This window comes from Eretmochelys imbricata, chromosome 1 (genome assembly GCF_965152235.1).
Source record: "Eretmochelys imbricata isolate rEreImb1 chromosome 1, rEreImb1.hap1, whole genome shotgun sequence".
Classification (NCBI taxonomy): domain Eukaryota; kingdom Metazoa; phylum Chordata; order Testudines; family Cheloniidae; genus Eretmochelys; species Eretmochelys imbricata.
In genome coordinates, this window is record NC_135572.1 from 100,868,255 (window position 1) to 100,892,334 (window position 24,080).

At 42.3% G+C, this 24,080-nt stretch overlaps 1 protein-coding gene across 1 annotated transcript in view; it reads left to right on the top strand.

The window, feature by feature from the left end:
• UBAC2 (UBA domain containing 2) overlaps positions 1-24,080 on the top strand; it is a 164,423-nt gene that overhangs the window by 124,542 nt on the left and 15,801 nt on the right. The window contains exons 7-8 of the mRNA XM_077812978.1: positions 2,801-3,046; positions 22,388-22,510. Of these exons, the coding sequence (XP_077669104.1) occupies positions 2,801-3,046; positions 22,388-22,510 (369 nt within the window). The remainder of the gene's footprint in view (positions 1-2,800; positions 3,047-22,387; positions 22,511-24,080) is intronic.

A 24,080-nucleotide genomic window follows, 5' to 3' on the forward strand; every position in this document is an offset into this window, starting at 1 on the left:
TTAAGAGCTGGTTGGAAAAACACGTCAGGGATGGTCTAGATAATACTTAGTCCTGCCTTGAGTGCAGGGGACTGGACTAGATGACCTCTCGTGGTCCCTTCCAGTTCTGTGATTCCTTCGGGAACACAGGATATGGGATTTCTGTGGGTATCCATTGAACAGGGGCTAGATACACTTAGACTGTGTAAGTGGTGATCAGGCTGGTTTTGTTAAGGAGCTAGCAGGTACAGGTAAGACTCCCTCGCTCTGCAGGCAGATGGTAACAAGATGACACACTGCCCTTGGTGCCCTGCGAAGCATTACAGTCATTTCAGCATTTGTGACATCACAAATGTCAGTGTATGTGACATGCCTTTCTGATCTGTTATGCCACAAGCAATAAACTGTGATAGCGCTGTGTGACATAGACAGAAAGAGACCAGTGATGGCACAAGGGAACTGTAAACATGATCATCACAACAAGGATGTGCAAGGATTATAACCACCCCACATTCATTCAATATTTACTTGCTTGTACACTACTAACCTCTGTATGGAATGTAGAATTTATTGCTGCAAGTATAGGAAAAAGTACATGTGAATCAACTTTGTTCCATTTTTCTGATTACATAAATGTCTATTGTTCATCCATTGAGAATGAGAATTTCATTGAGAATGCACTAGAAAAAGAGACAAAAGGTGGAGAAAAGGGAGGTATTCTTCGGGGGAAGGGTGGTCCTTGAACACTGTACCACAGTTTAGAAGGTTTACTTTGGACCACCACTCAAGTCATACGCACAGCACTTGAGTTCAGGTATAAAACATAAGGAAATATATTTAAGAAAAAATAGAGATTCAAATAAAAAGCAGTGAGAGAGATGGGAACAAAAGATTATATGTAAAACAACATACCACAATGCATATTCTAAAGCCTAAATTTAACTAAGAAGTTATCCTCCAGTCTAAATAAGTTTATCTCACCCAAACTTCTCTCCAGTGTTCTCCACCAAGCTTGGGTAGAGATCATTTTTTCATAAAGCAAACTGTGCATTTACTTCCTAGATGAAGAATACCAAGATGTCTCTTTGCTCCTCCAAATATACCAGAACAGACCTTTGATGTTCACCTGAAGTTTAACTGTTTATTTCTTCCTGTTGGATTTTTTCTGAAGTCTCCACCATCTCTTCATTAGCATTTATCTTAGAATGCTAGCAGACTCCTTTTGTAGGACACACTGCACAGTGGTGTCGTGTCCCCCCCCTCCCCGGGAGATAAGTGTCTCCCATAACCTGCCTAGAAGAATTTGTCTCAAGACAGACTACTTTTGAGTGACCTGTTTTTAACTGTGACCTAGAAAACATAAACTTTTATATACATAATTCTTCACATATTCTCCATACATACATCTCGCAATGATTATGATGACCAGTGACTTTCATTAGAGACCTTACATGACATTCTTTTGATGAACCCTCGGAATCTCTGTACTCCTCTACACCCAAGTGCCCTCTGCCAGTTGGCATCCAGAGGTTCTTGGGTCATGCAGACACTAAGAGTCTCTGAAGGAATGTGGCCCCTTCTGTTGAGTCATCTTAGCTGCAGGGGCTAAAGCTCTAATGGAATTCAAGGTGGTTATTATGATGATTTATGCTGTGGGTGGCTCCAGTTAGTGCTAAGTGGGATGTAAGCAGCTAGGACAGAGAGGTAGCCTTGGAGAAAACCGTAAAAACAGCCATTCTTATAGATGAAACATAGGGTGAAGGTTCATGTTGTTTTTGGGGTAGCAATAAAGCAAAATTCCAGAGAGGAGGTAAATGTGGACCCTGTAGGCTGTGCACTTTGTTGAAAGTGGGATAGGGACTTGGCCCATTAACAGGGTATTACAGAAGGAATCTCATAGGAAGAGGAAGTTTCTCATTAGACTCATTAACCTCTCTAGTGCTGCCATTTAAAAAATTAATAGGGTTTTGATGAACTTTAAAAAAAATGGTTAGAAAAATTGCTAGATTTAATTATTTTAAAGTAACAGTCTGTGTACTCTGAAAGAGGTAACAATTTAGTTATGTAACCTATGAAATCCCCACTATTAAAGCTTAAACTTGACTATATCTGTTCTTCTCTATGTGGGGGTGAGGGGCATGGAGTTAAGCAGAAATGCCACCCACCTGTCTCAACAGGTTGGGGAACTTGATGGAGTCAGCGGTGAAAGGGAGGGAGAGAGACTCTGGTAGGCACTAGGTAGCTCCTCTTTCCCTCCCCCTTTTGGAGGTTCTGGCACTCGTTTGTCAGCAGGGGGAAGGAGGAATGCTGATTGGCTCACATTCCCCAGCTCCAGGGATTTAACGTGGTGCATAGGGCATGGGGTACTGTTGGGTGTTTTTTAAAGCAAGTGCCCAAAATCTTCACAATACTGTGTTATCAAGGTCCTATCTCCCCACATCCACTTTAGGGCCAGCCAGGATCATTTGCTTTACCAGAGATCAAAAGCTTTAGCTATTTGAATTTTGCCTATAGCAAGTCACTGAGCTGGTATTTGTCTTTACCCCTAAAACAAAGAAATAAGAAATACACTTGAGTCACAAGTAATGCAATCTGCAGACTTTTAAAAATAATAGTTGGTGGTTTTAGTGGAAGTGTAGGTTGAAGAAATCCCACAGTGCTATATCCGTATTCTCTGAGACATGGATTCTCCATTGAAGACTCTGGCTAAATACACCAAATGAAATGTGACTTGAAAAAGTGAAAAAACAACATACCTCTGTCAGCCAGTTAAGGCTTTGTGTTATAACAAAAAAAAAATTCATTTTGCTTTTGCTTTCAGATTTCTGGGATGTGCTACAGCAGTAGTGTGCTAAAAGTTCATCAGGTGCTTTGTGTTCCCAGCTGGCTGGCTAAGATGTTTTCTTGGACTCTTGAACCAATATTCTCATCTGCAGAACCATCCAACGAGATTCGAGTAGGAATGGGAGCAACAGTGGACATCCAGAGACAGCAGAGAATGGAATTACTGGATCGTCAAATCATGATGTCTCAGTTTGCACAGATGAGACGGCAAAGACAACAGCAGGTATAGATAAATTATTTGTAAGGTGTATGATTATGCTGAGTAATGGAAATATGGAGGGAAGGGGGTTTTGATTAATCATAATTTGTGGATCTAGTTTAGGAACAAGTATAGTCTTGTTTTTTAAAAAATTCCTTGTTGGAATTATGTAATTACTATTTCATAGACTTCTGTAATGTTAGCAAACATTTATGTAGGTTTTATATTATTAAAGTTCATTACAAGACATGAAATATTTTCACAAAACAACTTAGGGGTAGGTAGGTGGCATTGCACTGTTTTACCACTAGCAAAATGAGCCTGAGATGTGAAGTGATTTATCAAAGCTCACAGTTGTGAGGTTATGCGGGGACTAGAACCCAGGACTTCAGGTTGCTTGATAGCCATTACCTCTGTGCTGCTACGCAGCAGCCATGTTGGACCTCTGTACATTGTCAATAGATGATCCTGCAGAGATAAAGGCCACAGGAAGTAGTACCTCAGGAGGCTGTACTGATCGCTTCTTTCATGGCTCCGGATTGGTCCAGGCACCGTATTTAAGCCCAGAAGGAGTTCCAGGAAATGTCCATGCAAAAAGGTGGACTTCCCTGCCAGCCATAGCAATGGACCAGCCTCTTGGCTCACTCTCAGACTCCTGGCCCTGGCTGTGACCCTTGGCTCTGATTCCTGGTTCCTGACTACAGCTCTGACCTTTGGTGCTGTTCCTGGCCTCTGACCACTACTACTTGGACCAGTAGGCCTGGCTGACAAGGGTGTGTGACAGAGGCACAATTAAAACTCAGCATGTCCTGTTGTTCCAGGCCATGCTAGCAGTCAAAAAAGTTACCATCCTCTTCAGAGAGTTTGAAAATCTGCTCTGTAGTTAGGTGTTTTGCATGGGTAAATAGGAGGGATTACATCACCCGTGTTGCACAAGGCTTGTTTCTTTATAAAAGCACAAAAAATTCTCGATCTCTAATTTTCCTATAGACGTCAACACACTGCTTTCCTGTTACTGCTTTTAGTGCTTACATTTTATTTGCCTATTAATTAGATTGTTAGTCTCTTTATTTTTCTCAGTTTTGATGGCGTGGACAAGGGCAGATGCTCACCTACTTGTCCATGTAAGACAGTAAAATAAAGCAGCTGGTGCCTCGAATTGCATTTCTCCTAGGCGGCATATATTGGCAGTCTAGTAATAAAGCCAGGTGAACATGTAGGATCCATATGAACCTCTGGTTTCTGTAACTTAACTACAAGCTACATGAGAATGAATAATCGTCTGTGTGAGAGCTGAATTGCATTTTATCCCTCTGAATTTTAGTACATTCAGCTGCTATGTTATGTGCTGGGTGGTGCTAGTATGGAAAGGAAAGGAGGAGAAAGATCTGGCCTGAATGAACAAGATGCACTAATGTAAAAGGTTAAAACTAGTTGCTTTAAAAGTTTGGTTTGCATTAGGGTTGAAAACACTGATAGACTTCTCTTCTATCTACTACTGAATTTAATTTAGCCTAAAAGAGTCAATAGGATGACATCTGTCTGAAGATGTGGGGAAAACATGAGGGGTTTGGCCCTCCTGGCATTTCTGGGTATCGTTTTCAAGGAAGATAATTTATATGAGAGTGATCTTAGTATTTAAAAAGGAGAATAACAACTGAGCTGAGGGAATACTCTAAATAAAATGCTAGATAAAATCACAGCTTGGGTTGAAAAGGACTCCTGGGTAAGCTAGTCTTTCCCTTTGCAGAAATGTACTGCAGGGTTGTCCAGTACTGTGTGTTAACACTATATGAATTTTACCTAAGGCAATTTAGAACAGCTCTAGTGTCAGTCCCTCATTTACCTTCCTGGTAACATAATTCTATTCTTCATAGTTTGCTTCACTTTAATTTTATTAAATTATCTTGTTGTACAACCCCAACAGTTACAAACTGTTTTCTCTACTCTGCCAGCAATCACTTGTAACATAGTGTTTATTGTAAAAACTAAACTAGGAACTGTTCAGTGCTCCAAAGTTAGTTGTTGTAAGAGAAACTAAACTGAAAGTGGCTGTTTGGCCACAAACAGGGGTAGCTAAACTTCTGGGAAATAAAAGGAGGCAGAAAGGACCCAAATAATCAGGAGAATCTTAAAAAGGATTTTAAAAAATTAAAAAGAAATAGTAAATACATTCAAAATAGTAGGTGAAAAAATGTGTCCTTATTGTTTTGTCCTGTCCTTCTCCTAGGAACTGTTTTCTATTGTGGAAGGATGTACTGAATAATCCACCTCGTACCAAAAATAGTTTTTGAAAAAGTTTTTAATAAAACAAAAATGAACCATAGTTTAATAGCATATCTTAATTTTTCTTTGCCCTACACTTCCACTACAACCACTGTTCCCATTACGAGGTTATTCATGCATTTCAGTCAAATAAGAAGGCAGTTAGCCTTTAGCTTACCACTTCATAATGCACATGACATGTTCACCAATACCCTACTCATATCCTTGAGCAGAGGTGAAAGTAAGCCGGTACGGCCCAGTACAGCGTACTGGTAAGAGCCGGTGTGCCGTACCGGGACCGGCTTTCCCAGAGGGCAATTTAAAGCCCTGGGGTAGCTGTGGCAGGGATTTAAAGGGCCCCGGAGCTTCAGCCGCTGCTACCGCCCCGGCCCTTTAAATCTCCACCTGAGCCCTGCCTCCAAAGCCCTGGGGTAGTGGTGGCAGGGCTCTGGCGGGGATTTAAAGGACCCTGGAGCTCCAGTCCCCACTACCGCCCCAGGCCTTTAAATCCCCACTGCTGCTACCCCAGGGCTCAGGGAGGAGGGCTCAGGTGGGGATTTAAAGGGCCCCGGAGCTCCAGCCGCCACTACCCCCCTGGGGCCCTTTAAATCCCCGCCTGAGCCCTGCTGCCCGAGCCCTGTGGTAGCAGCGGTGGGGCTCCAGAGTGGATTTAAAGGGCCGGGGCAGTAGCGGTGGCTGGAGCCCTGGGACCCTTTAAATCCCCGACGGAGCCCAGCCGCCGCTACCCCAGGGCTCGGGCAGCAGGGCTCAGGCGGGGATTTAAAGGGCTCAGGGCTCCAGCAGCTGCTACCACAGCAGAGCCCCAGGCCCTTTAAAGCTCTGCCGGAGCCCAGAGCCCTGGGGTAGCGGTGGCAGCCAGGAGCCCCCAGGGCTCCTCAGTGATTTAAAGGGCGCGGGGCTCCTCTGCAGCAGCGGCAGCTGGAGCCCTGTGCCCTTTAAATCGCCCCTGAGCCCCGGGGTTCCCACCGCCTCTGCAGCTGGTAGCTCGGGGGTGATTTAAAGGGTCTCAGGCTCCCAGCTGCCACTACCGCAGCTGGAGCCCTGGTCCTTTAAATCAAGATTTAAAGGGCCCGGGGACTTAAGGCTCCGCCTCTTCCGGTTGATGCCACGCCCCCTGCTCAGGACTCCGGCTTACTGGTGAGTCCTCTAACTTACTTTCACCCCTGTCCTTGAGTCCCTTATTGCTATATTAGTGAATGCCCAGCAAAGTCAGCGAAGGGAAGGCGATGGAGTTAATCTATCAAAACTTTAGAAAGGTCTGGTATGCAAAGCTAGTAACCAGTTTTTCTTAACTCATAGAATTTACTGGATGCCAGTCAAATCACCAAAAGCAGGGCTCAGAGATTCCAGTATGTGTTGAAGCAAAAATGAAAAATGGTCCAATTCATGATTGAATACCTGAATGTTTTAAAATTTGTGTTGAACCAAACTACATTCATCTGCAACAAAAAAAGCACATCGGTCCAATATTATTGACGGTTAACATTTGATAGATATGCCTGATCTGCTAAAGATATATATAGCAATTTCACTCAATTTAATAAAATCGCTAGAAACAACATATCTTGGGTGTTGTAATGATTCTTACTGTGTAATATAGTAACATCCTATTTAATAGAAAGATCTGATGGCTATATTCCTATATAATGTCTCTTTGAAAAAAAGCTTGTTGCTGTAATGATTGTTTCTGATATTTACATAGCAGTGATTTATAAACTTGTTAAAACTTCCTAAATAAATAGAAGATTGAGGTCTAACATTGTCCTCAGATTATGTTGTTACTGTTATGCAAACCCATTGCCTTCAATGAGTGTGTAATCTGAAGACAGTAATATTGCACAGGTGTAACTGAGTATGTAATCTGAAGACTGTGAGGTTGCACAGGTGTAACTGGGTGTGTAATCTGAAGACAGTGGGGTTGCACAGGTGACCTGACAGTTAGAACCTAGATAATGAGTACTTGTGGCACCTTAGAGACTAACCAATTTATTTGAGCATAAGCTTTCGTGAGCTACAGCTCACTTCATCGGATGCATACTGTGGAAAGTATAGAAGATCTTTTTATACACACAAAGCATGAAAAAATTGGTGTTTACCACTACAAAAGGTTTTCTCTCCCCCCACCCCACTCTCCTGCTGGTAATAGCTTATCTAAAGTGATCACTCTCCTTACAATGTGTATGATATCATGATCGCTTTTGTAGTGGTAAACACCCATTTTTTCATGCTTTGTGTGTATAAAAAGATCTTCTATACTTTCCACAGTATGCATCTGATGAAGTGAGCTGTAGCTCATGAAAGCTTATGCTCAAATAAATTGGTTAGTCTCTAAGGTGCCACAAGTACTCCTTTTCTTTTTGCGAATACAGACTAACATGGCTGTTACTCTGAAACCTAGATAATAATCTACTGGTGATATACAAACTATAAGAGAATCTGGTTCACTTTTCCTGAGCTGTATTGGCTCTGTAAGGTTGACAGTAGTAGAAGGTAGCAAATACATTTAAAAAAAGAATTAAAGTCAGCAAATATGGCTCTGAATACACACTGGGAGAATGCCAATTTGTGAGGTAGTCTAGAGCAAGCACATTGTTATGCTTCCCCCAAACCAACCCAAGAGGAAGATTGACTTCTGGACTATCAATCCCCCTCCTGATTTCCCTGTTGCATCAGGAGTGAGTAAACTGTGACAGGTGTGACCTGTTGCAGCATATACACCCTTACATACCAGTATAGCTACATCACCAGGTGCATTGGAGAAGTGGAGTCAAGGTTCCATGCACTTCTTGACCCTACTTGCCCGTTCCCACCTATTTGCCGAAGGTGGGGAACATAGCAGTTCTGAATAGCCGATTTTCCTCTGCATGCAGGAAGGTATGGTGCACCAGCTCAAGGGAGTAAGGAGTTGCCTTATGCTCTTTCCCTTACCCCAGCAAACAGGACAAGCTGTGATCTATCCCTAAGAAGGTACCATTTTTATAATCACTTTTCATAGCAAATCTGTACTTCAGTTCTCTAGAAGAAATACAGAAACTGTTGCAATGAGCCCAGCAAGTTGAGACAATCCAACACAATAAGACTGCAATTTAGGTGGGAGAAGAGGTTCAACTTTAAATCCCAAAATTTAGGAGGAGATTTAAGGGGGAGTTTTAATTCACCTTTCTTCTTTAAGTTTGAATACCTCAAAGAATAATAAGAAAGACTTGACCAAAGCAAAATTAGCAAACAACAGGATAATGCAGTAGCCTGAAGAGTAAGTCCCAAAGGGGCTACAATAAAATAATTCTGAAGAAAAAATAAGAGAAGAGAGAGAGAAACTGAAAAATAGAGTGGAAGAACTGAAAAAAGAGAACATCACAGTGGAAGAGACTGGAAAAAAAAGTATTCAGCTGCTGGCAAATACGTTTGATTACTCTCTACTACCCCAAAAATTAGGAGTGTAAAAGATTTTCTCAACTCCTTATTCTTTCCTTCTGTGTTGTTCAATGGTTTGTTAAAGCAGGATTTTCTTGGAGCACTTTCTGTGAAAACAGTTAGGTTCATTGGCATTTAGTCTTTGAAAAATTTCCATTTCCTTTTCCATTCTCTCTAGCTGTTGTGCCCCAAACCCAGGGTAACATGGAGTGTAGTGGAATAACTCATAGAACTTCTGTACTCTTGGACACACAAACATTTGGAGGAGTAGAATGAATCCACAGTAGGGTTTGAGCTTAGATCATCCAGATTGCTACCTGATGTACCTCCTTTTGAATTATGGTATAAATTGTTACTGATAGATTGATACTGGTATCTGCATATAATAGTCTGGAGACTTGAGCTGCATTTCTTTAAAAATTGCAGTTGTTATGGTAGTTAAATGATTGGTCTTGTCTTGGTTGCTGGTTACTATGGCTACTGTGCTTAAACAACTTATGTTTAAGTTATGTCAATTGCTAGCTATTTCTTTTCTATACAATTACCAAAGCATTGTTATGTCAATTGCTATTTCTTTTCTATACAATTACCACAGCATTTTCTGTTTGTTTTTTCACGCTGGCTGTTGGTGAACTTGCTCCATAGATGAAGAATTCTTTAGCTATTAATATAAATTTTATGTTGTATATAGTCACACTCTTGAAAATAAATAAAATTTACTAGCCTACAAGTTCTCTTATTGACACATGCTACAGGTGTATCGGAGTGGGGCTCATTGGGACAGTCCTCTCTCCTGGGCAGTCTGGGCCTTGTACTCCCCATCACAGCTCTCCCCCCCACCCCATGTGTTCTTTTCCCTTATCTGAGTGTCTCTTTGTTCTCATTCCCAGTCTTTCTTCTTTGGATCTTTCTTCTCCCCAGCTACTCCGTGGCTCACATTCTCTTTTCCTTTACCTCCTTTCCCTGCGTGTCCTCCTCCTGCCACAAAGTCACTCTGCAGAACCAGCAAGCAGGGGAAGTTCTTTTAGGTCCATTGGCTGGTGCCTTCTGGAGCTTTAGGATTGAAGGGGTGGCTGCTTCTACTTCTCTAACTCTTCAGCCTCTCTCCTCCTTATATTCAAGGTAGGGGTCTGGGATTTTAAGGGCCCCTCCTGCGGCTGCTCCGTCTTCTTGCTTTGTTTTCCCTCCCTTTGCCAGGTCTCCTCCACCCTCATATCTTCCATTTTCCAGCCCCTTGAGGTTCCTCTTGCTGGGTACCAGGCTCAAGTGAAAGCATTGGTTGGAAGAGGGGAGGAGCTACCGCATCCGTACATCAGCCTCTGAACAGAGACTGGATATGATTTTCATTTCCCACTGAAAAATGTGCAGGCAGACAGGTGGCTGAGCTACAAATAGCTGGATGAGGAGCTTCTGCCTTGCAACCAGCCACTGGTGACACTGTTTCTGAACACAGAAATAGGCACATAAGATGTAGCAAAGAGGTAGAAAACGGGAAAATGGAGGCCCAAAGCTTGCAGGGAGCAGCTGGAGACTGGTTTTTCAGCACACAGTGCAGCATTTTGAGGTTCAAGCGCAACTTGGTCAAAACCAGGTTTATTATTTCCCCTTCTTAACCCTTTTCTGTCTTCACTTTTTCACATTACTATGGACAAGACCGCTATCCTTCCTGCCATTCAGACCTGCACGCCTTAGCATGTCTTCTGTCTCTCCTTCCAGCACATTCATATGTTAACAGATCTTGTGCTTTCTTCTCTACAAATTTTCTGAAGTCTGATCCCAGCAGCTAATAACTTCTTCACACCTCATTTATAATCCTTCTTGGTTATTGTAATCTCATCCTCTCTGATACCCATCTTGCTTTAATTCAGTCATTCCAAAAGCCTGATGCAAAGATTGTCTTGCTTGCATGTGATTTCCTCTTCAAATTCTTCTACTGATTCTCACTTTGCCTCCTGTATTAAATTTAAACTTTCTCATTCTCTCCCTGCACAGTAACACTCCATGCCTCATTTAATTGATTTTATCATTCCCTGATGTGCTCTTCACTCACGCAGCCTCTTGGCCTTTTTCATAGAATCATAGAATATCAGGGTTGGAAGGGACCTCAGGAGGTCATCTAGTCCAACCCCCTGCTCAAAGCAGGACCAATCCCCAATTAAATCATCCCAGCCAGGGCTTTGTCAAGCCTGACCTTAAAAGTATCTAAGGAAGGAGATTCCACCACCTTCCTAGGTAACGCATTCCAGTGTTTCACCACCCTCCTAGTGAAAAAGTTTTTCCTAATATCCAACCTAAACCTCCCCCACTGCAACTTGAGACCATTACTCCTTGTTCTGTCATCTGGTAGCACTGAGAACAGTCTAGAGCCATCCTCTTTGGAACCCCCTTTCAGGTAGCTGAAAGCAGCTATCAAATCCCCCCTCATTCTTCTCTTCCGCAGACTAAACATCCCCAGTTCCCTCAGCCTCTCCTCATAAGTCACGTGTTCCAGTCCCCTAATCATTTTTGTTGCCCTCCGCTGGACTCTTTCCAATTTTTCCACATCCTTCTTGTAGTGTGGGGCCCAAAACTGGACGCAGTACTCCAGATGAGGCCTCACCAATGTCGAATAGAGGGGAATGATCACGTCCCTCGATCTGCTGGCAATGCCCCTACTTATACAGCCCAAAATGCCATTGGCCTTCTTGGCAACAAGGGCACACTGTTGACTCATATCCAGCTTCTCGTCCACTGTAACCCCTAGGTCCTTTTCTGCAGAACTGCTGCCGAGCCATTCGGTCCCTAGTCTGTAGCGGTGCATTGGATTCTTCCGTCCTAAGTGCAGGACTCTGCACTTGTCCTTGTTGAACCTCATCGGATTTCTTTTGGCCCAATCCTCCAATTTGTCTAGGTCCCTCTGTATCCTATCCCTACCCTCCAGCGTATCTACCTCTCCTCCCAGTTTAGTGTCATCTGCAAACTTGCTGAGGGTGCAATCCACACCATCTTCCAGATCATTTATGAAGATATTGACAAAACTGGCCCCAGGACCGACCCTTAGAGCACTCCACTTGATACTGGCTGCCAACTAGACATGGAGCCATTGATCACTACCCATTGAGCCCGACAATCTAGCCAGCTTTCTATCCACCTTATAGTCCATTCATCCAGCCCATACTTCTTTAACTTGCTGGCAAGAATACTGTGGGAGACAGTGTCAAAAGCTTTACTAAAGTCAAGGAACAATACGTCCACTGCTTTCCCTTCATCCACAGAGCCAGTTATCTCGTCATAGAAGGCAATTAGATTAGTCAAGCATGACTTGCCCTTGGTGAATCCATGCTGACTGTTCCTGATCACTTTCCTCTCCTTTAAGTGCTTCAGAATTGATTCCTTGAGGACCTGCTCCATGATTTTTCCAGGGACTGAGGTGAGGCTGACTGGCCTGTAGTTCCCAGGATCCTCCTCCTTCCCTTTTTTAAAGATGGGCACTACATTAGCCTTTTTCCAGTCGTCCGGGACTTCCCCTGATCGCCATGAGTTTTCAAAATAATGGCCAATGGCCCTGCAATCATATCTGCCAACTCCTTTAGCACTCTTGGATGCAGCGCATCCAGCCCCATGGACTTGTGCACATCCAGCTTTTCTAAATAGTCCCGAACCACTTCTTTCTCCACGGAAGGCTGGCCACCTCCTCCCCGTGCTGTGCTGCCCAGTGCAGCAGTCTGGGAGCTGACCTTGTTTGTGAAGACTGAGGCAAAAAAAGCATTGTGTACATTAGCTTTTTCCACATCCTCTGTCACTGGGTTGCCTCCCTCATTCAGTAAGGGGCCCACACTTTGGTGTCTTTCCCTCAGTAGGAGCGGGAACTGCAAATCTGTCATCCTCAAGAATGAAGCTCATGAGAGCAGGAGACAAGTCTTTCTCAGCTACAGGGCCAAGACTGTGGAACTACCTCCTAGAGGGGAAGAGTGACTGCATTTCTGTCTACTTTCAGAGAGAAATGCAAAACTCACTACTTAGGCCTGCCTTTCCTACAGCAACAATAACTGAAAAGATGATAGTCAAATGCATGCACCAGCTACCACCAGGGGAATCTAGAGCACATGAAGGACTTTATTCTATTTTGTGCAAATAAAACACTTGGGTGCCTCCAATCTGAGCGTGAAATAAAATCTTAAATACTGTAGTTCACAACCACCCTGGGTCGGGGGCATGCACTCATTCTTTTAACCCTTTTCATATGCTATCATTGCACTGAGTACTGTAACATATAGGGCTTTAGGAGCAAACTGTAAAGAATTCTAATAACTGTAATTAATATCAATTTGTGTGGCCAGTGGTGCTGCCTCCTTACTTATCCAGCTGGATAAAAATTTATTCTCTGACCTCTCTTTTTAGCAAAAGTTTTTTCCAAAAAGGGGCTTGCTACTCAAAGCTTGCCAAGTATAACAACTCTTTGGATGCTACCGAGATTGGCTTCTTTTGTGCTTGCTTCTAAAATGCACCATTTTAAATAGAAATGTTCCCAAAAGTAGATAACTCAGTTTTACTCAGGTATTCTTACCTGTTTGTTCAAATGTGTCCAAGTCCATAGATGTAGTCGAGAAGTATGTCCCCACTTTTCTGATTGCAATTTACTGACATGTTTCCATAAATTTAAAAATTTAGGCTCTTAATTCATTAAAATATTAATTTTTCTGGGTACTGATGCAGGTAATGAGCCTGCTGCACTTTCTTTTCCAGACTTCACTCTTTATTCTAAACCTTATTCATGGAAACTGACAACCCATAAGTATAGAAGCACTAGTGGGTACTACTATAGTACATAGAAAATATTCTAAATTAGTAGCCGGTTGTCACAATTACCAGGATTACTGCACCTCTACCTCTCCTGGTTTCTCTACATATGTCTAGGTTACCAGGTGTCTAGCCATCTACCACATGGGGCTCCTGGTAGGTGTAAGACTCCACTAGACACCCAAAAACCTCTGTGGTCTGGATGGCACAATCTGATCCCTTAACTCACAAACCAGTTCTCTCTCACTGCTTTGGGGAGAGTGTCTTCAAATCTTGCTCAGTCTTTGATATGCTCTTGCAGGACCCAAATAACTTTTTAGCTGTTTATAACCCTTTGATCTGTTAGCTTCCAGCATTGGCTAAACAAGGCTTGCAACTTTGCTGGAGATAGAATGTAGAATCCTCAAATCTAACAGTTTTCCCCGTTGCCTTTCAAGTGTGTTGTGGGATGTTCCTATCTGGGATCCACTGTCTTCCATTCCAGGTGACAGCCCCCATTGAATTAAAGCAATATAGGCATATAATAAACATTACACTAACCCTAATATAGCTATACAGTCTATCTCAATAACTAGGTCACATACAATATTCACAAAATTATTATATAGCAGCTCCTCATATGCCATACCAATCACTTCTTACTTGCAACAAATTGCAGGGCTTTGCCTCATGATGTTGATGGGTGATAATTGGATTTAATTTATGGCTAGGTTTTTATGGTCATTCTTTTGCTAAGTGTTTAAACCTTTCCATCATCAGATTTATTTAGGAATGTGTATTTTCTGCCTTGTACAGTGCTATGTTTGCTGCTCATTTGTTTTAGTAGCTATGTATAGGTTCCCAGCGCTTAATAAGTTAATATCTGGAATTTAGATTGGATAGAATAGTTAAGTTTGCCTTTTCCTTTTTATAGAAATATAGTTAGAGGAATCAAGAACTTCAGCATCAAATCATGCTGTAACTATCTTTCTAAAGCTGTTACCCCTGCAGTTATGTTTGCAGTTAATAAGCTTTTTATACAGGATACGAATATTATCTGTATTTTTCTATTTCCTGTAACTTATTTAGTTTGTATTTTTCTGGAAAACGTGTCAGATTTGACATATAAAATTCAGTAATAGCACTGGTTTAAGAAGCACAGTGTAGGCAAGTGTTATGCACGCTTTCCTAGACAGCTCTCTTAATTCTGACCTGCAACCCCCTGGCTATTCTGCTTGTGTGCCTCTCTTGAGAAGAGACTGCCATTCATGTCGGATTTTGCAGTGGCTTTCTGACCAACTGGGCAACCAGGATGAGACTGCAAAGTTTATTTCCATCTGTAGCTTAAGACAGAATTTGAATCCAGGTTTCCAGAGCTGAAAGGCTAATGCACTCATTCACTGAATCATTTACTGGCCCTGTATATGCACACAACAGTTGTACACGTTTATTGCAATGTATTTTGTACTTTGTTTTTACATTTTCATTGGTAGTGTCTTACAAAATGTATTCCTCAAAGCACAATTGTAGAATCTACTTTTTTAGATTCTTCTTGGTCTTTATTTCTGTTAAAAGAACAGGTTTTGTATACAGGAAGTGAGTAGAGGTGAGTTTAAGTATCTAACCACCAACCTTCAACAACATGTAGCATCAGTCAACATCCTGACTGCCTCACGTTTCAGGATTCAGACCAGGGCACAGCCCAGAGACACATCTAGCAGCACTAAAAGATGACCTCCTTATGACCACAGACACAGGTAAAATCTCCCTGTGCATACTGCTGCATCTGTCTGCAGCCTTTGACACGCTAGTCCACAAGATGCTGCTGATGCATCTAGCTGACGTAGCAGAAGTAGATGGCCCAGCACTACAGTTACTCAAATCATTTGTCTCCAGCAGAATTCAGAGAGTGGTGGTCGGCAATTCCTCCTCCTCCTCTTTAAAGGCCCTTACCTGCAGGGTCCCCCAAGGATCCATACTATCACCTCTTCTCTTCAATATACATGAGGCCACCGGGGCAGAGAATGAAATGCTGTGGTCGCAGCTGCCAACAGGATGGGCACTCAACTATGTCTCATTCTCAACTGATGCAACCATTGCCATGGCTACGATGTCAGAATGCATACAGGAAATCAGCTCTTTGGCGCAGAAGAGCTGGCTCCGACTGTACCCTGGCAAAACCCAAATGATGCTGGTTGTAAAGAGAAATGCTTTTAAGAGATAGCCAAGATATTGTCTCCCCCATTTGTCAAAGTGGTGCCGTGCCTCAAAGTCCTGTTTGACTGCACACTGAGCTTGGATGACTGGGAAGCAGCAGTTCCCCAAAATGCCTTTTTTCACCTCCAACTTGCTAGGAAAAGTCATCCCTTCTTCCTGGACAAGGACCTGGCCACAGTGGTCCATGCATTTGTCACCGCTGATCTGGATTACTGTAACTCACCATTTGAGTGTGAAGATGATGGACAGACTCCAAAGGTGCTGCAGAATGTGGCTGCCTACCTTCTCCATGGCTTAGGCCACTGTGAGAATATCAGGTCCATGCTCAAATCCCTTCACTGGCTCCCAGCCAATTTAAAGGCCTTGGTCCTAAGTTTCAAAGTAATCAATGGATCAAACCCCAGCTACATCAAAGATCGAATGTCAACCTATGAATCTATGTGACAGTTGCATTCGTCTGGTGCAACACCAATTCATAACCCAGGATGAAGCATGTGAGCTTCATGAGACAAAGCATTCTTATTCAAAGGGATATGGCTATGTAATGAACTTCCAGAGGAGATCAGGCAAATTCAGTCTGACCATTTTTAGGAATCACTGCAAAACTTTCCTGTTTCAAAAAGTATTTTTAACATAAGAATGACAATCACAACAGTGAAACTTCCTTGTACTCTAAACCTCTACAGGCTTAAAGTACAAAAAAAACAAAACCAAGATCCTACCCCAAGCAAAGTTTTGACCCTGAAATGGGAGAAGTGCCAGAGACTCCATGAAGTTCACCAGAAACTTTTTGCTATTGTTATTCATGGAAGGTACTCAGATACCATGGTGGGTGGCAGTATAAAATTCTTAGCTCGAGTTAATGACACTATTTTTACATCTGTCTTAAAACAAGAAATATTAAAACTTTCACTCTATAGCAAAGCCTATAGTCTCTTTTTTTTCCCCACCCGGGATTATTACCCTCTCCTTGAATGAGGTAGTAGTAAAATTCAAAATTTGTATGAAGTTTTATCAGAAAGGAAATATTTGAGACATTACTTTTAGCACATTAGAGGCCTTAATTTAAAAAGAAAAAACTTACATAAAACCAGTGGGACAATCAGAATATCTGGCCCTGCACAAAATATCTCCTATTGTGTAGATTATGAGTACTGGGCAGATTGTGTGTTATTTAAAAAATGAAATGCAAAAGCTATTTCCTTTTTTCCATCTCTCACTATGTGGTTACGTCTATAGAAAAGGTGTAGAGGTCAGATATTAGGAGGTGTTTCCTGTTTGTGCAAACAGATGGCAAGTTGGCATTAACTCAGGCACATGCATTGCATTATCAAAATATCTGAGTGCTTACAGAGCTTTCAAGAAAACTTCTAAAACACATTTTCTTTCTCTATCTAAGTGAATAGGATTGACAGATGTTTAATTGCTATTTAGTTGACAATTAGTAGCTGCCCAAAATATAACTTTTTTTATTTTGCAAACACTGAGTAAAATGCACTTTTGTGCTTTTTTTGTTGTGTGTATGATCTGAGTAACTAGGTTCATTACTATAAATTACTCTACCTGAGTCTATACAAAAAGGAGTGTATGTCTTTTATGTGCTATGTGCATTGTCTTGTATACCGCAGAAAGATGAGATACCAGGAAAGTGGTTTAAGTAGTTCACAACTTGATTAAGTAACATATCTGGGAACTATCCAGCAATGACTTGTCCTGTGCAGACCATCCTTCATTTGTAACCTGTACCACCTTGCGGAGAGATGCTGTGAGCCCCTCATCCCATTAATATGCTCCCAGAACTGTTGCTGGGACCCCACCACTCTCCTGTGACAATCGAGAGGGTTGTCTCCTTGCCGTTCCAGCCATTTGGAGCCCCAAACCCGTTCCCCACCTTCTCTAGGAGATGCCTTTTCCTAATCTGCTTCCAATTCCGGTTTATCAGGGAACAGGACCCCCGATTGAAAGTGTACCTGCACTGGGCACCTGCCAAGTTGTGATAAAATAAATTTCACAACCTGATATATCCACTGGGTCCCTGGGGTGCTGAGAGAAAGGAAAAAACCAATCCACACCGCCCAGGTCAATCTGGCAGTGAGAAAAAAATTCCTTCCCAGCCCCCAAAGGGTAACTAGCACGATGCTCACAGCAAGGCCCCCAAACCCGCCCCTATTCTAATCCCAGTGGGCAGAAGGAGGAGCTTTCATTCCTAGTGAGGAATGGTGCCCTGGGCGTGAAGAAGGGTTCATAAGACCTCCCCTTGTTTGTGGAGCCGTTAGACTTTTGCTGCATCTCTCTATCCAACCAATCAGCCAAGGAGCTCCCCTCCTCAAACCTGTGAGGAGGCTGAGTGCCATGAGCAGGGTGTGTGCATTCCTTAAAGTGTCCAAGCGTTTACTTTCCCCTGCTGGCCTAGACAAAACCTCTCCCAGCTACGAGACTGTGGTGGGGAAGGCACTGTCAGCAACTTGATCATTTCTGCCCTAACATTGATTTTTAATGGTAATGCAACTTAATTGTCTTCTCTGCTGTGGCCTAAGAAGCAAGCCGTTACTTTAAAACAGTTTCTAAATAATGCAGGTCAACCCTAAGAGAGAGGGGGTGGCTCCTGACATGGGGAATAGACCTTCTACAGCTCCTCTCTTCATAGCATCCAATTCTAGGAACCAGTGTTTGAAAGCTGATGGTGACATCCTGCCTACTCACTGTGACAAACTTTCTGCTGCTTCGAGACCCAGATTGGAAAAAAAGCCATCCCACGACTCTTGGAGGAATAGGGTGCACAAGTAGGGAGGTCAAAGGGAAAGTTTCCTTCCTTCCAGTAATTCTTTCATGACTTCCATCCACTGATAAAGTAGAGCACTAAAACCGGAGCTAAGAAAAGAGGCACAAGCTGGTAGTCCCCCGTAGAAAACACGAGCAGCAGCCGCTTTCGAGAACCATGAATGGGGAAAGGCAGGGGGAGATTTCACATACATCTTCCTAGGGCAGTCTTGAGATCACCATTGTCCAAGATACCTGGAGATCTCAAAAAGTTGTTGGGATTGACTCTGGGTGTGAGCGGTGTGGCACGGTTAGAATTGCCTGGTCTGAAACCTCTTACGTTCTCCCTTATTTATCATTAAATTTGAATTTAGTTCACATAATAAACAGCCAATTCACAAGCTCTGCTTGGATGTCACCAGACAGCTTGGAACAGATGTCACTGTCAGTGAGAGTGGCGGAGAGGCCAATTGCAAATCTACAATGAAATATGCTCCTTTTGCATAGAAATTATGTGCTAATAATAGATGACCCTTTAAAAGATGAGACGCTCCATTCAGTCAGGTCAGTCGACCATAGTGCAGATATTCCTCTGAAGTGTACCTGGATATTTGCATATTAAGTATGTTAGGGGACATAAAATACACTGCAATTTAACATTTGCCATAAAACTGTGTATGAATGCAGGGGGAGGGTCTGAAAATGATTTCCTGTAAGGCAAGGCTTGGGAGTAGTCTTTTTTTTTTTCCTCCCCTTTTTGTCTATTTTTAAAAACTGGCATATGTGGGATTACTTGACTTCATGATGATTTTTCCATCCTACCTGCTCTGGGGCTGGATTTAGTTAAATTCTCAGCTTTTTATATAGTGCTAAACCTTAAACACTTTCCAGATTTGCCTGATCGTATTATTGCTGCATTTATGATATTCCCTATAATTAATAAAGAATACTGGGGTAATGGCACCTAGATCCAAAGGCCAGTGAAATGATTTAAAGGCAATTTAAAGCTGTGAAAAATTACTTATCTGATCTGATGTAGGTATTTCTAGGAAATGTGTCACTGTGGTATCTGCTTGAATCTGTTCTTACTACATTATCTGCATCCGTAGTTTAGTAAGATGTCTGTTGCTAAAGTGATGCTCTAAATAGTTAGTACAGAAACTGCTTTTTTAAAGATTGAAAACACTTTGTTTTTGTGTGTTGCGGGTGCCAAATAGAAGGCTCATTTCTGAGAGATAGGGTGTCCCTTTGCAGTGTCAGTTGACAAATAACATGAACTTGTGAAGATTTTGTAGACCAAATAGAATAAATAAGTAATTAACGATGCTATAGGTTCAGTTGGAAAGGCAGCTACACTTATTTCAGTTGTCAGATAGACCAGTACATTTATAAATTAGCACATTTTTTGACTGTCTGATGCCTTATGATTTCCAATGCATAGAATAAAAATGTCGTAACATAGACAACCTTCTTCAATACATCAATTTTTCTTGGAATACATTGTTAAATACACCAATGTCTTTTTGTCCCTTGATCGTTTAAAGGAAATAAATACAAGCAAAACTGCATTAATGCAACATTCTGGTTAGATTTTAAGTTAATTGCCCCAGCCCAACGAAGCTTAAAGGAAAAAGCAGAGCTGAAAAAAAAATAACTCTTTTTTAAGAGGAAGGTCTTCTGAGAAAGAGTTCTAGGCCCAAAATAGAGCAGCTGCAGGAAGGAAGCCCAGATCCCATACAAACTGAAAGGAAGAAGGACTCCTTTCCACAATAGTGAGAGACAAGAGGGAGGGAGACACGGGGAGTGAGGGTGAACAAGCTGCCTTATAGACACACAAGCATCAGGAAAAAACACATAAAACAGAGAGATTGTAAAGGAACAGATGTTTTTTTCATGGGCAGTGGTTCTAATATTACCCATAATCTGTCAAAAAAAACTTTGCTGATACATCACTGTTACCTCTGGACAATTATGTAAATAACACTTGACGTTACTGTATGTATTCGTTATACTGTAAAAAGTAAGCCCCTTACAATTCTTTTTCTGTGGTTTGGTTACATTTACATTTTAAATTAAATTTCTGTTTTTGTAACACACTTTGTACAAAATGCATTTACTTTGGAACAATGCCAAAATGTGAAACATGATATTTAATAGAGTAAATCTAGGCAAGGAGGAGAATCTTTTCAAAGTCATTTCAACTGTATTAGATTCATACAGGCACTTAGATAGTACAGTGATGGCTGTAGAAAACTTTTACATGGCAACTGTATCATAGACATTCTCAGTAGGCCTTATCCTGAGTTTACCTCTGTGATTTTGTTGGTGCCCTGAGAAATCCACTCATTGCCTCCTCCTTAATCTCCTGCATTTTTTGTCTTTCCCATCTGTCATAAATATAAAGGGAAGGGTAAACCCCTTTGAAATCCCTCCTGGCCAGGGGAAAGCTCCTCTCACCTGTAAAGGGTTAAGAAGCTAAAGGTAACCTCGCTGGCACCTGACCAAAATGACCAATGAGGAGACAAGATACTTTCAAAAGCTGGGAGGAGGGAGAGAAACAAAGGGTCTGTGTGTCTGTCTATATTCTGTCTTGGCCGGGGATAGACCAGGAATGGAGTCTTAGAACTTTTAGTAAGTAATCTAGCTAGGTATGTGTTAGATTATGATTTCTTTAAATGGCTGAGAAAAGAACTGTGCTGAATAGAATAACTATTTCTGTCTGTGTATCTTTTTTTGTAACTTAAGGTTTTGCCTAGAGGGGTTCTCTATGTTTTGAATCTAATTATCCTGTAAGGTATCTACCATCCTGATTTTACAGGGGGGATTTCTTTATTTCTATTTACTTCTATTTTTATTAAAAGTCTTCTTGTAAGAAAACTGAATGCTTTTTCATTGTTCTCAGATCCAAGGGTCTGGGTCTGTAGTCACCTAGGCAAATTGGTGAGGCTTTTTACCAAACCTTGTCCAGGAAGTGGGGTGCAAGGTTTTGGGAAGTATTTTGGGGGGAAAGACGCATCCAAACAGCCCTTCCCCAGTAACCAGTATTAGTTTGGTGGTGGTAGCGGCCAATCCAAGGACAAAGGGTGGAATATTTTGTACCTTGGGGAAGTTTTGACCTAAGCTGGTAAAGATAAGCTTGGGAGGTTTTTCATGCAGGTCCCCACATCTGTACCCTAGAGTTCAGAGTGGGGGAGGAACCTTGACAGAAAACTTTTACATGGCAACTGTATCATAGACATTCTCAGTAGGCTTTATCCTGAGTTTACCTCTGTGATTTTGTTGGTGCCCTGAGAAATCCACTCATTGCCTCCTCCTTAATCTCCTGCATTTTTTGCCTTTCCCATCTGTGATGATCTATGTTTCAGCCACTATCCTTCTGCCCAAGGAGAACTAGACTTCAGAGTTATCGATTCCAACCTTTAATCGGTGAGCAGAGCTGCTGTTAAGTAATACAAAGTGCTCACACATCTTGACGTTATGGGCTTGATCCTGCATTCAGTGCATGGAACTCCTGTCAGCTGCACAGAGCAAGTGAAAGATCAGGTTTTATGTCTGTTGCAACAGAAGCAGTCAAACCTCTGTTTACTTGGGGTACAAGAGACCAGAACTCAGAGTTGCTCTCCTTCATGGTGGTGGGCTGCAGCTCCTTCCACACATATGGAACACTAACATGAGCCTTAAACAGGAAATAAATACAACAGATAGCTCCTATTTATTAGTATATGTTTCCTTAATGTAGCAGAAACATTTTGATTAATTAGTAAAGCAAGAAAATATACCCTTTTGAGTACTGTAATTATTAAAGACTATGATATTATAGAAGTTATTGTTTGAAATAAACATTTTATTCAATACAATTGATACAAAACTGTCAGTTTTTTATATCCTTTTTGGGTTAAAGGACTAATAATAATAAATATCTGGTTTCAGGGCAGGGTGATTAACTGGAATCGACTCTTTCCTCCTTTACGTCGTAGACATCATGCAAATTATCAAGATAATCGCCAGTCTGAGCAAGAGGCACCTCCACCTGCTGAGGTTTCTGAGGAACAGGTAAATATTTTTGTATTTTAAAACATAATTTAAATGGATGAGAGTTTGGCTACATGTACCATTTATCATAATCTGTAACATTATACTGTGGTAACCCTCTATACAGTTAATATGTTGGTAGCTCAAACGAGAATACTAAATGACAGTTACAACATAAAGACAGATTGAACTAATGCAATTGCGTTTATGGGATTAGAGCTGCAAATTTATTTTAGAATTTCTGGCTTTGTATATAGCTTTTTTTAAAAAACAACCAGCTAGTTTTACTATTCAAATATGGTAAACAAATGGAGAATGGCAATTGGTTCGCATTATTCATGTTGAATATGGGTGGAGCTATTATTAGGGAAGTTTTGATTCTCCTTCATTGAGCTTGCCCTCTAAAATTTCCACACGCCGTCATGTATACACATCAAGCCACATAACACAAATAAAAATTTTATGCCAGCTGTGAATGGCTACACATGTGCAGTATAAAACTCAGTAAATACAGTTCTGTTTCATTAAAATAAGACAGGAATTTCTATGTTCTTGGAGTGCTTGTTCATGTCCATTCCAATTAGGTGTGCGTGTGTCACGTGCACAGACTTTGGAAACTTTTTCCCTTAGCTGCTCCCATCGGGACGGTGGGAGTCCCCTAGAGTGGCGCCCTTATGGCTTTGTATATAGTACCCTGCTGGCCCAACCCCCCCTTCAGTTCCTTCTTACCGTCCCTGACGGCGCTGGAACTTTCTCTCTCTCACTTGCGAGTTATCCCTTAGCTAATTTGGTTTTTCTAGTTAGAGTTGTTCTTAGATAGTTATCAAGTTAGTTAGATACAGTTTGTAGTTTTAGGTGTCTGGGAGTTAGTTCCAGCACCAGCCTTGGGCTGCAGGGAATGCCGCAAGCCCAGGATTTGAAAGCTTGCGCCACTTGCCACACGTCTATGCCTAACAGCGACCCCCACGACTCCTGTCTCTGGTGTCTGGGAGAGGTGCATCAGGCTGAGCACTGCAAAATCTGCAAGGCCTTCAAGCCACACACTAAGAGACTTTCATCTTAAGCAGCTGCTCATGGAGGCCGCGCTGCAACCAGTGGGCCCAGACCGCCTGGTACCAGGCCCGGGTTCCTCGGTCAGAAGTGTCCTGGCATCAATGCGTGATCTGGCACCACAAATCACCGGCACCAAGGCATGCCAACCAACCGCTCAACCTCTCCAGCACCGGCTAAGTGTCATAAGAAGGGGGAAAGAGGGCACTTCCCTCAAAGAGCAACCAAGATGCTTAGAGAGGCTCCTGGCATGCAAAAACAGGATGCGGGCCCCCACCAGGAACGGGCACCGTCGACTCTGGCACCACAAGCCCCGTTGAATCTGGTGCCCAGCGACTTCAGTGCCAATGAGTGGCTGGAGGAGGTCCTGGAACACCCCTCCATTCCTGATACATTTGAGGCAGCGAAGAACCCCATCGAGCTGTCGGCGCCAAATCCCCTCCCATGCAGGGAGAAGCCTCCAGCACCACCCAGGCAGGTGCCGTCCAGAGGGAAACCAGCAATGGTGTGCCACTCAAGGTCACCGATACAGCACTGCTCA